The following is a 12,807-nucleotide window of genomic DNA, read 5'->3' as shown; positions in this document are numbered from 1 at the left end:
ATATCAGCTCTTGGAACTGGCAGGTCCATTAATCAGGGGACACTTACATCCAGCAGGCTGGAGAGACAAGCTTGAGCCACGGAGTGTTCATTACAGAAAACAAAAAAAAAGAACTCTTGCAAAAAGCCCTAGGCAGAGAATTCTTATCAACAAGACGAGAGGTAATGAGCATGACATCTATGGGGAGACAGAATTCCAAATGGAATTTCAGGACCAAGTGGCGGAGTTTGGAGAATAGGGCCACATTTACATTTCAATGGTGTGAACACGGAGGGTAATTTTTCATGTGTACTTAATGCATTTTAAACCACAAGCCCTGAGATTCACTGTGAGTGTATCCTGTCTGGGTTTTCTTACCAAGCTGATGACTTTGTAGTGGGCTACAGTGCTATTTTAAGCCCCAGTGGAGCGTGCCTTTATTTATTTAAAATTTGTTTTTCCGTGGAGGTTTGAGCTATAATTCCAGCACCGTGGAGACCGAGGCAGGAGAATTTCCTGTTTGACACTGCTTGGGTCGCATGGTGAAATCTCTCAAAAGTACGGTCGATACAGCCAGCAGGCTGGCTTAGCAGGTAAATGTGCTTGGTGTCAAGTCTGAGGACCCGTGTTCAGTCCCTAGGGCCCACATGGAAGAAGATTCCCATCCTCTGCACACATGCCATGACACGCAGCCTGCCCCACACAAATAAACAGATGCACTTAAAAAGTTTTATTACATGTAATGAATAAGGGGTGAGAGAGACGGTAATGAGGGATACAATCAAAGTACATTATATGTATATGAAATTGTAAAATAATAAGCAAAATTCAGACATGCTGTCAGATAGTAAGAGGTAGGAGGATTGGGAATTTAAGCTAACCTCTGCTGCATACTGAGTTTGAGGTCTTATGGCCATAAACTCAGGCTATCCCAGACCTTGTCACAAACAAATAGATAAACGCTGTCGTCTATCTGCCCTGTATGTTTGAGGAGACGGAGGTGTAAATCTAATGGCGGAGTCTCTACTTGGTGTATGAGGCCCCGAGTTTGACCTAGCACCACGAAAACCAAACAAAACACTGTAGGTTTCAAACTCTTTCCGTACTCATCAGAGACAATGGGGCTGATCTAAATGGAACATATTATCCTTTATGTAACTGAAAGAGCCACAGGAGAAGCCCAGCTACCGAGCTTACAGGTCGGGGCACATGTTGAAGTGCAGGTAAAATACAAAACTCAGGTACGGGCCTGCCTCAGAAGTCCGTGGCCCATAACTCATAGTGTTCTGTCAACAGCGCCCGACACACCTGCGCCCAGAGAGCCAGCCTCTTTCTTCAAAGCCATCTCCAAACTCACGCTGGCAGCAAGGCTGACCGTTTTCCTCGTGCAGTTGCTTGGTTCAGTCGCGTTCAGGATGGTTGTACATGGGCCAAGGAGGGGGCAGCTGGAGATGCCGCTTAGTGGCAGACCGATTGTTTTTGTGCGCACGCTCATCAGTACAAAGTGACTGCACAAAGTTGTGCTATTTGGGGTTTGGCGAGTACCGCACCTCCGAAGTGTCCTCACTACAATACAGCACTGCGTGTATCTGGGGTCACATGATAGTAATTGCCACTCAATTCTCACTGAGGTTCCACAGGCTCCCCATGAGGTAGGATGGAAAACAATAGCCCTATAAGTCGGCATAAAAATGAGCGTCAGCTGTCATATCCGCAGGAAGCTAAGGCAAGAGGAAGACGACTTCGAGGCCTGTCTGGCCAGCTTTGTGAGATCCTGCCTCAAAAAGATACAAAAAAGCTGGAGACTGAGCCTGGTGGTGCAGACCTGTGATCCCAGCACTAGGGAAGTTAAGGGCAAGGGATCAGAAATTTAGGGTCATCCTGAGCTACATAGAAGGACCCTGAAGGGAGGAAGAAAGGCAGAGAGGCCGACCACGGTGAACAGGACTTACCTTGTTGCCTGCTTCACGTTCACCTTCACCTTCGCAGCAGGTTTGACCTAATTTCTGGTTGCCCTACTCATGGCCAGTGAACTGGTCGGTGGGTTCCCTCGCTTGCTCCTCGACCAATTCCTCCAAAGTCCCACTAGGTGGCGCTACGATCCCGGTTATCACTCCCAGAGACCCTAGAAGCTTGCGGGAGTCCAACGGTCTGGAGACATCTGGACCCTGTCAAGGCTGCAGCGATTTTGTTTTACAAACTAGTAAATGGAAAGTCAAGGAGCATAAGTAATTCAGAGCCTCAAAAAGATCTCTCCCCTCCTGCCTCTCGCCATAATCTGTTTCAAGCTTCCAACATCGTCACACACACACACCACCCCGGGAAGAGCAGAGCCATGGGTATTCAGGGAAGCACTGTGGTAACTTCGGATCTCCCCATCCCGGCCTTCTTACAGAAGAATTGTTTTTAAAAGAAGGGAAGAGAAAACTGGAAAACAAAATTTTAAAAATAGCCTAGTGTGGTGATTTTGATCTTTAATTCCAGCCAGAACTCAGGAGTCTCAGGCAAAAGGATTACAGTGAGTTGGTGGCCAGCCTGGGCTACAGAGTTCTAGTTCAGTCTGAGCTGCAATCTGAGACCTGTCTCATTCATCCAAAATAACAAATATAGACGATTTTAAAAGAAGCAGTGATCGGGTATCTTTGGCTTTGCCTGGTGCTGGAGAGAATGGAGTACACGAGATGAGAGGTTGGTAGCAGCTCACCCTCTCTTAAGAGTAAAGCATCGGAGAAGACAGAAGCATAGTCTGGAAGCGCTCTTACGACAGAGGTGATGGCAATCAGTTCTCTGAAGAATTGGGGGCTTGTTTTTGTGGTGCCTAGGATGGAGTCCAGGGCCTCACCTACACCAGGCAGGTCCTCTGCCTCTGAACCACGCCCCCGTCTTCGCGGCAGGATTTTAAGGGAAGGGTTTTGTTTCCGCTCAGTGTGACAAGATCTCGCTCTCTGGCCCAAGCTGATCTTGGGCTGTGATTCCTCCCACCCTTGGCCCCTGATATCAAGATTAAGAAGATTCTGGTAGATAACACAGGGACTCCTGCAGGCCTGAAACAGCGCGTCTTTGCGGGAGGTTGCTCTTTGCAGGCTCGGTTGGACCGCAGCTGACTGTGACCATAACTAAAGGACACGGCAGCAGCCAGCTGGGAAGGAGGAGTGACTGCCCAGTCTTCAGGGAGGTGTTCTGCTAAGGAATTTGTACTTTAGCCCGAAGGCTGTGCGGGGCAGTTGGGAAGGCAGCTAGCTCAGGGAATGTCCTGGGCAGAGCTGTTTTTTAGAAAGGGGACCCTGGCAGCCTCGTGGAGGTCCAGAGACAAGGACAGGTTGGAAGCGGAAACGGGGGACACACAGCAGAATGAGGTGAGGACCAAATGGGTGTGGGACAGTGGGGAGGAGAGGAGACAGAAGAGAGGTTTCAGCTAAGACAGGTTTCTCTGGCAGGGACTAAAGGATTGCTAGACCTCTGGGACTTGTGCTGCTCAGAAAGCGCTGAAAAAAATTGATTTTAATTAAATGCACATCTTTTGGGGCTAAGATTTCAGAAATCTATTCTTTTATTTATTTATGTGTATGTACGAATGAATGTATGTATGTGTGTATTTGTGCATCTGCATGCTCATGCACAAGCACAAGCGCACACATACCACAGCACACATGTGGAGGTCAGAGGACAGCCCGCAGGAGGCAGTTCCCTCTCCTTCCACTCTGTGGGCCTTGAGGACAGAAGTCGTGTCTTAGGCGAGGTGACAGGTGTCTTGCTGGTCATTTCACAGGCCCCTGGAATTACTCTCTAGTTTGATAGCAGTCCAGGTGGACACACACAAAGTGCCCATAGGTCGGGCGATTAATCATTTCTCAACTCAAAGGGGGTCATGCTGGAATACTCCCCAGCCCTGCTCTGCCCACAGCATTGATTAGAGTTATAAATAGACCTCCCAGTCTGGGAACATAACTTAGTGGTAGAGTTTGCTCAGCGTACATACACAAGGCCTGTATTCTACCCCAGCCCCGTGACTCCCCAAAGCCTGTATCAACCCCAGCCCCATGACTCCCCAAACTTGACAGATGGCACCCCCTTGCCTCCTTCATGGTCTCCCTCTTCTAGGATATGGCACTAATGCTTTCCTTTCTTTTTTGAGGTGCTGAGGATGAAACCCTTGTACATCCTAGGCAGGTATCTGTCACTGGGCTATAACCCCCAGACCCTGACTTTTTGTTTTGTTTTATATTTTCTTTCTCCTCTTTCTTTCTTTCTTTCTTTCTTTCTTTCTTTCTTTCTTTCTTTCTTTCTCTCTCTCTCTCTCTCTCTCCCTCTCCTTCCTTCCTTCCTTCCTTCCTTTATTCTCTCTCCCTCCTTTTCCCTCCCCTTCCTTCCTTCGTTCCTTTATTCTCTCTCTCCTTCTCCCTCCCCTTCCTTCCTTCCTTCCTTCCTACCTTCACTCCTTCATTCTCTCTTTCTCTCTCTCTCTCTCTTTCTTTCTTTCTTTCTCTCTCTCTCTCTCCCTCTCCTTCCTTCCTTCCTTCCTACCTTCCTTCCTTTCTTTATTCTCTCTCCCTCCTTCTCCCTCCCCTTCCTTCCTTCGTTCCTTTATTCTCTCTCTCTCTCCTTCTCCCTCCCCTTCCTTCCTTCCTTCCTTCACTCCTTCATTCTCTCTCTCTCTCTCTCTCTCTCTCTCTCTCTCTCTCTCTCTCTCTGTCAGACAGAGTCTCACTATGTAGCCCTGGGTAGCCTAGGTTCACTAACTTTGTACACCAGGCTGGCCTAGAACTCAGAGATCCACCTGCCCCTTGAGAATTAGAATTAAAGACATTTGCCACCACAGCCAGCCCCATCGTCTTCATCCCAATTCTGCTGTCCTTGGAGCCTGGGCTCTGCTGAGGCTAAGGATGTTTCTCTCTCCTGGGCTCCGTGTCACAGGGATCAGCCTAGAGTGGCCTTCATGGTAGGCAGCCAGGCTGGCCTTGTGCTGGATGGACAGGGTGTCTGGGGTTTTGGATAAAGGGGATTGTTCAGGGATGACCCTGGGTGTCTAGAAGCATTTCCCAATGCAAAATCCCCTGTTGTGGATTATTAATTTAACTATGTAGAGATGTGCTACATTTGTTTATGCTGTGAAATATTACTTTAAATGTATAAAGGTGTGTTACATTTGTTTCTGCTGCCTATGTTAATGATATAAAGATGTGTTACATTTGTTTCACCTTGCCTGCCTAAGGTATCTGATTGGTCTAATAAAAAGCAGAACAGTCAATAGCTAGACAGGAGAGGGATAAGCTGTGTAACACAAATACTAAAAACCCGGAAACAGAAATTGGGGTTCAAGCTGAAGATCAGAAAACAAAACAGCCAAGACACTAGAGAAGACTTAACCTCTGCCAAAGCTGAGCCTCTGTCTTCTCTCTTCTTGTCTTTTTTGTTTTGTTTGTTTTGTTTTGAGACAGGGTTTAGTAGCTTTGGAGCCTGTCCTGGAACTAGCTCTTGTAGACCAGGCTGGTCTCGAACTCACAGAGATCCACCTGCCTCTGCCTCCCGAGTGCTGGGATTAAAGGCATGCGCCACCACTACCCAGCTCTCCTCCTGTTTTATATTCTCCTCTAGTGCTGGGATTTAAGACCTGTGACTGCCTAGGACTTAGATTAAAGGTGTGAGCCACTACCATGTGGATCTGTGGATCCATTTCTGCATTGATCTTGTGGCCTTGAACTCACAGAGATCCATCTGCCTTTGTCTCCCAAATCCTGAGAGTAAGGGTGTGTGCCACCACTGCCTGGCCTCTAGTGGCTTAGTTTTGCCCTCTGAGTTTTAGGCAAGTTTTATCTATTAAAACATAAATAAAATATCACCACATTTCCCCTTTTTGTCTAAAATAAAAAGAAGGCTACAACTAATATAAGAAAAACTATATATAATATATACAGGCAATAAATATGTCAACAATGTCTAGTCCATTTGCATTTGACAAATTCAGAGAAAATACTCCATATCTATCCTATCTTGTTAGTACCTAATTTACTTTCTATCATAACTTGCTTTCTGCATCTGGTAAACTATAGCTATCTAATTTTTAACTCCCTCAGAGATCCAAGAAGGAAAATAATATTAACGGAATAAGCAGGAAGTATGAGCAAGTGACTTCCAAAAACTGTGAGAAATGACAGAAACAGCTGAACGCCTGGTCAGTCACCCAAAGTTCCTCTGCAATGTTGGAACATCTATCTCCGGCCTACAGGCCTAGAATATCTGACAGACTTTTCTATGAATCAGAGTTTTCGAAGAACTGTCCCACCTTGTCTGGGCATGATTTGGTAGTCACTCTTTTTTGTGTCCTGCTTGTCCCATTAAGAAAGCATACTGTCAGCAGTTGAGGCAAGGACACTTTCTTGCCCAGTGACTTGCTTTTACTCCCAAAAAGCAAACTCCATGTGAAGTTTCTTCTATGCCCATCATATTTTCTGAAGTAGATTGGTGCTGCCAGGAGCAGACATGCCTCATGGTCATAAAAATAAAGAACAAAAGAACCTGATATTAACACATCTTAAATATCATATTTTGTAGGTCTCTGGAGTGTTTGAAGATGACCTAGTTATTTAAAATATATCTCTGTTTGACCTTGAAAACATACCTAACGTAACTACAAGTTTGATTGTACTAGGTGACTAATTACTAACCTGCATTTCCTTATTATCCTAAGCAGTTTGTAATAATAACTTTCAAGGACTAGAAATTTGTATTACATTGATAAATGATCTGTATAGGTACAATACCTTGACCATGATTAGAAAAATATGTACCATCTTTTAACAAAATTAATCTCAAATTTGTCTCATTATGCAGAATTTGTATACAATATACAAAAGTCCAATCCAGTATAAAACATTTAAAACTAGCAGTTGCTTTTAAAAAAGTTGATTCAATAATCTATCTTTTCATCTTATTATAACTATATCCTCCCTTTTTCTTTTCAAATGCAGAGCTGGTGGGCAGAGAGAATAAATAAGAAGATAAATCTAGGCTCAAGAGAGATGAAGAAAGGAAAAAGAGAGGGAGATGCCAGGGGCCAGACAGTCAGACACAGAGTAGGACATACAGAAAGAAATAAAGATTAAAAAAAAGCCCAGAGGCAAAACGTAGATAAAGAGAAACAAGACAGATCCTAAGAGAAACGAGCATAAGACAAGACTGAGCATTTGTGACTAATATTAAGTCTCCATGTTGTGATTTGGGAGTGGTTGGTGACCCAAAAGAAAGCCTGAGACAATCCCCCACTTCCTTTGGACTCCATCGAAATCCATGCAGATTTAACCCCGTTGTTACTCAGAATGTCACTTGACATCCCAAAGTACAAGTTCTGCAAAGTGAATCAGAGTGCGATGTGTCAGGGAAGCTGGGGCAACTGAACCTTTAAAGGTTTGAAGCCCCTGATGAACTTGTTTGGTTTGTACAGGTTTCTGAACCTGTTGGATGTTTTCTGGAGGAGTTAGTGATCACGCCTGCTTTTTTGTTTTTGCCGTTTTTTTTTAATTTTGTTTTTTTTTTTAAGACAGAGTTTCTCTGTAGCTTTGGAGCCTGTCCTGGAACTAGCTCTTGTAGACCAGGGTGGCCTCGAACTCACAGAGATCTGCCTGCCTCTGCCTCCTGAGGGCTGGGATTAAAGGTGTGCGCCACCACCGCCCAGCTGTTTTGCTGTTTTGTCTTGCTCTTTATTTGTTCAAGTGCCCAGGCTGACCTTGAACTCATCACAGAGCCTACTCTGGCCACCAAATTTCCATTCTCTTTCCTCAGCCTCCGGAATACTGGGAGGACGGGTGTGCATCAGCATGCCTAGCTGATCCCTTCCATCTGTTCAGTGGCTTCCAATATGCCAGGACAGTTGACCTGGGCTCCATGGAGCCTCCAGAGCCCTAACAGGACAGGAGCTCAGGCAATATGACAGGGCCTCAGGGCAGGCTCTTCCCTGGGAACAGAGAGAGCCACTTCAGAATTCATACATAAACCTAATAACACTTAGTAGCTAGGGATGGTGAGAAAGGCCTTACTGTGTATGTGTGTGTGTGTGTGTGTGTGTCTGTCTGTCTGTCTGTCTGTGTGGGGGGGTACCTCTGCTTTTTGTTTGTTTGTTTTTTGAGACAGAGTTTCTCTGTGTAGCCCTGGCTGTCCTGGAACCTATTCTGTAGACCAGGCTAGCCTTGAACTCAGATCTGCCTGCCTCTGTCTCCCAAGTACTGGGATTAAAGGTGTGTGCCACCACCGTCTGGCAAGGGGATGTCCCTTGAATTGAGATTTGAAGGACGGAAAGAGCTGATGTATAATAGTAGTGCCTAGGCACAGGTAGGCATGAGGAACCCACTGCCTGTCAGATCTGCTCCAGAGCCCATTTTCCTTTCCTTACAGCCGACACAGCCAACTCACCAGCACTTCAGCTTCCTGGACCTGGAGCTGTTTCTGTTTTAGGGAAGTTATTTCCTATCCATGGGACCCTTTGGTCCTCCTGGCCCTGGCCAACTGCATTTGACTGACAGATGGAAAAACTGCATTGCACAATGCTATTGTTTCTGGGAGACGTGTTGAGCCTTGGTGATAAAGGAGACTATGTAAGCTCGTTTCATTCAAGTTAGTTCGGTTTTCTAAGCTTTCCCTGCCTTTCCATGATTTCCAAGAAAGGACTAGGAGACTCTCTCCAGATCTGAGTGTGTGCTGCCCGGTAACCGTGGGTGGTGACGTTACATGTGAGCACAGGGTTCCTCAGAGGCCAGAGGTGTTGGATCCCCTGGAGCTCTGGGGTTACAGGCAGTTCTGAGAAGCTCAGTGTGGGTGTGGGAAGCAGACTTGTGTCCTGCAGAAGAGCAGCGATTGCTCTTAACCTCTACACTACTTTACCAGTCCCTTGTTTTGTCTGACAAGGTCACAGGTTGCCTAGGCTTTCCTTGAATTTACTAAATCACCGAGGGTGACCTTGAACTCCTGATCCTCCTATCCCCCACCTTCCAAGTGCTGGGATTATGAGTTTGTAACCACACTTGGCTGGTAATGTTTTTTAAAAATGAAAACAATCCTTTCATTATTTAGTTACCTACAGCTGTTCACCCATCGTGACTATGGCCTGACTTCGGGGTGTCAGAGAATTGTATGAGAGGAATTTACAAGGTCAATTCTGAGGGCATGATTGTAGGGTCTGTGGCAGCTCAGCAGGAGTGGGTGGGACCCCTGGGGGGTTCTGAGAGCTGAATGGAAGCAACTATAATTAGTATTTCATTAGGCAACACATACTTTGTGTGCATGGAGGCTGGGGCTGGAGTGAGTATAGACAGGGTCTCAATGGACTGGAAAATGCTCTGGGTTGCATCTCAGTTCTTCTCTGTTTTTGAACTGACTTAAAATTCATCCATGCCATTTTAATAGCTTCAGTCATGTCTTTGGAAGAGGGAGGGAGGGAACACGACACGGCTTGAATTTGGACATGGAAGCAGGAGAGAACACTCAAGCAGAGAAGATACGATCCAGTGTTTATTTTGGGTCTGAGGAAAACAGGGCTTTCTGGTGACATTTCATGTAGCCAGAGCTACATAGTGAGATCCTGTCACAAAATATTAATTACTTTGTTAATTTAAAAAATGAAATTAGAACTGAAGAGGTGGCTCAGCGGTTAAGAGCACTGGCTGCCTTCCAGACAACCCGGGTTCAATTCCCAGCACCCACATGGCAGCTCACAGCTGTCTGTAGCTCCAGTTCTGCTGAATCTGATTCCCTTATACAGACATACATGCAGGTAAAACACCAATGTAATAAAATAAAAATAAATAACTTTTTAAAATGAAATTAAAGTTGGCTTCGGGTGCTTCTAAGTCTCACAGGAAGGAGGCCTCCCCAAGGGAAAGTACACTTTATAGGTGCCCTTGAATTCTTTTCTTTTTCAAGATAGGGTATCTCTACCTGGTCCTATCTGGTATGAGGCTCACAATGTAGACCAGGCTGGCCTGGAACTCACAGGGATCTGCCTACCTCTGCTTTCTGAGTGCTGGGATTAACGAGCGTGTGCCATCATGCCCCAGCCTCCTCCACGTTTCTGTCAGTGTGGAGAACTGATTTTAATGCCTTCTTTAAATAGCTGATAGAATTCTAGGGTCAGAATCTTTCTGAGTGGGGGTAGGTTTTAACCTAGACATTCAATTTCTTATAGCAGGTATAGGACAATTTAGTCTTTCTGTTTCCTTGTAGAGGAGTTTTAGCAGGTTGAGGCTTTAACAAATTGGTCCATTTTCTTCTGAACTATCAGGCTTCTGTGCATATCTCTTTATCAATCTTGTCAAATAATCTGCTTCTGATTTTTATTTTCTGATCTTCATTTTGTTGGGGTTTTGAGATATAGTTTCACTATGTAGCAAGGTTAGTCTTAAACTTGTAGTAGTTCTCCTGCCTCCCCAGTCTTCAGGTTATAAGCATGTGCCCAGGTACCTCTACATCCAACGTGTGCGTGTGTGTGTGTGTGTGTGTGTGTGTGTGTATTTTCCCTTGCTGCTTAGGTTGGCATAGAACTATTTTAAAATGTCTTTTGGAGACATGGTTTCTCTATGTAGCCATGGCTATTCTGGAACAGAGATCAGGCTGGCCTTGAACTTGTGATGGTCCTTCTGTCTCTGCCTCCTAAATGCTGGGCTTACAAGTGTGAATCCCCTACTCAGTTTCAGTCTGGAATCTACAGGCTTAAGAGGTTGTCTTGCTTCAGCCTTCCCTGTAGCTGAGATTACAGGTCCATTCCACCACCCATTTCAGCTATTGTTCTCATTGTTGATGCTTTTCCTGTTTTTTCATTTTTAATGTTACTGATTTTTTTCTCTTAACTTTATTATTTCTTTGCTTTTGCTTATTTTTTTCTTGGTTTGTTAAGGAGAAAAATTAGTATTCTCCTCTCTTCCCTTGTGTGTGTGTGTGTGTGTGAGAGAGAGAGAGAGAGAGAGAGAGAGAGAGAGAGAGAGAGATTTACTCGGTAGCCCAAACTTGCCTTAAAACTTCCTATCCTCTTGTTTCTCCCCTGAGTGTTGGGAGTATAGGCGTGAACCACAGTGCCCAATCTAGATTAGCTTTTGAACTGTGGCTCTTACCCTTTAAGATAAACATTTAATGCTATAAATTTTCCTTAAGCAGTACTTACTTATATCCCACAAATTTCCTTCCTTCCTTCCTTCCTTCCTTCCTTCCTTCCTTCCTTCCTTCTTTCTTTCTTTTGTTTTGAGACAGGGTTTCCCTGTAGCTTTGGAGCCTGTCCTGGAACTCACGCTGTAGACCAGCCAGTAAACCAGGCTGGCTTCAAACTCACAGAGATACACCTGCCTCTGCCTTCCCAGTGCTGGGATTAAAGATGTGCGCCACCACTGCTCCCACAAATTTTCACATGCTGTATGTTCATTTTTGTTTGGTTTGAATGGTTTTCTTTTGAGACTAAGACTCCCACTTTAGAAAGCTGCTGTTGCTGGAAGAGCTGCCACGGGCCTGTAAAATCCCAGCACTCAGGAAGCAGAGGCAGGAGGATTGCCACAAGTTTGAAAAGCCAGTCTACACAGTTATAGTTATATATAACTATACAGTTATAGTTCTAGGCTATAAAGTAAGACCTTGCCTCAAGCAAAGCGAAGTGCAAAGACAAAGTCAAACCAAACAAAAGAAGAAACATGCTGTTCAGTTCTTAAGTACTTTTGCGGGTATTTTTTTTCTATTCGCTTCAAATTTAATTCCATTTTGGAAAATATTTCTTTTTATCATTTTTAAGTCTTTTTAAGTAGGCGGGAGAGATGGCCTAGCCATTAAAGGCGCAATTCACAATCAAAAAGTTTTACTCCTTCTAAGTATGTCGGGGTTTGTTTTACACCGTACAGTGTGGTCTAACGGTGCTCTGTGTGCACCTGAGGAGATGGTGTGTTCTACTCTTAATAGATGAAAGATTCCATGAAAGCCAATGGGGTCCATTCAGTTGATGGGATGACTCAATTATTCTATGGACTTATATATCTATAAGATATATATCTATATCTTATATATATCTTATATCTATATCTATATCTATGGACTTATAACATCAATTACTGAGAGAGGTGTAGTTAAAGTTTTTAACTATAATTGTATATTTTCCCATTTCTGTCTCTATTTGAAGCCATGTTGTTAGGCACATGTGTTTAGGATGGTTCTGCCTTCTTGGTGAAGTAGCTACTAGATACAGATTCAGGTGTTCATCCCATGGAAAGGCCAGTGCTCAAGAGATGGGTGCTGGAATGGTGAAGGTGTAGCAGAAGGGGTGAAGGCTTTATTCACTGAGCAAAGAATGGAGAAGAGAGATTTTTGCTCCTGAATCAGTTTCTCCAGCTGGACATGGTTGAAAATGCCCACAAGCCCAGTAGTCAAGACCCTAAGGCAGGAGAGTCACAAGTTCAAGACCAGCTTATGCTACACATAAATTCTAGGTCAGCCTGATCTACACAGAAAGACCCTGTCTCAAAAGCACAAAACAAAACAATAAATAAATGAATGAAATTGATTCTCTCACCATATATTCAGGTAGGAATAATGAGGAAGAGATGGCCAGGAAATGGGAGGATTATTCATGGCACTTTTGGGACTAGGTTGGCTATTCTAAGAGCTGATGGACCGCCTCTTTCCATGGCTTTCTTGGTCTGGTGTTTCCAGTCATGGTAACTGTAGGTGTCACTAGCCTCGAAGGCTGGGTGAGAGACAGACTAGGCAAGTCTAGCTCAAGTTAAGCCTGTTTTGTAGTTTTGGGCAACACATTTCTCAAATGTTTCAGATGCCTACATATAGAGCCCAGTCCAGTTTGACCTGAAG

At 44.7% G+C, this 12,807-nt stretch overlaps 1 protein-coding gene across 3 annotated transcripts in view; it reads left to right on the top strand.

Moving 5' to 3' along the window:
* Positions 1-3,212: 3,212 nt before the first annotated feature.
* The window catches only part of Kifc3 (kinesin family member C3), a 92,764-nt gene continuing 83,169 nt past the window's right edge, over positions 3,213-12,807 (top strand). For all 3 annotated transcript variants that reach the window (XM_087900265.1, XM_087900262.1, XM_087900261.1), the window contains exon 1: positions 3,213-3,335. In XM_087900265.1, the coding sequence (XP_087756391.1) occupies positions 3,228-3,335 (108 nt within the window). In that variant the 5' untranslated portion in view covers positions 3,213-3,227. The remainder of the gene's footprint in view (positions 3,336-12,807) is intronic.

The sequence above is a fragment of the Myodes glareolus genome, chromosome 22 (genome assembly GCF_982192425.1).
Source record: "Myodes glareolus chromosome 22, mMyoGla1.1, whole genome shotgun sequence".
NCBI lineage: Eukaryota > Metazoa > Chordata > Mammalia > Rodentia > Cricetidae > Myodes > Myodes glareolus.
This window is presented reverse-complemented; position numbering and strand designations above follow the sequence as displayed.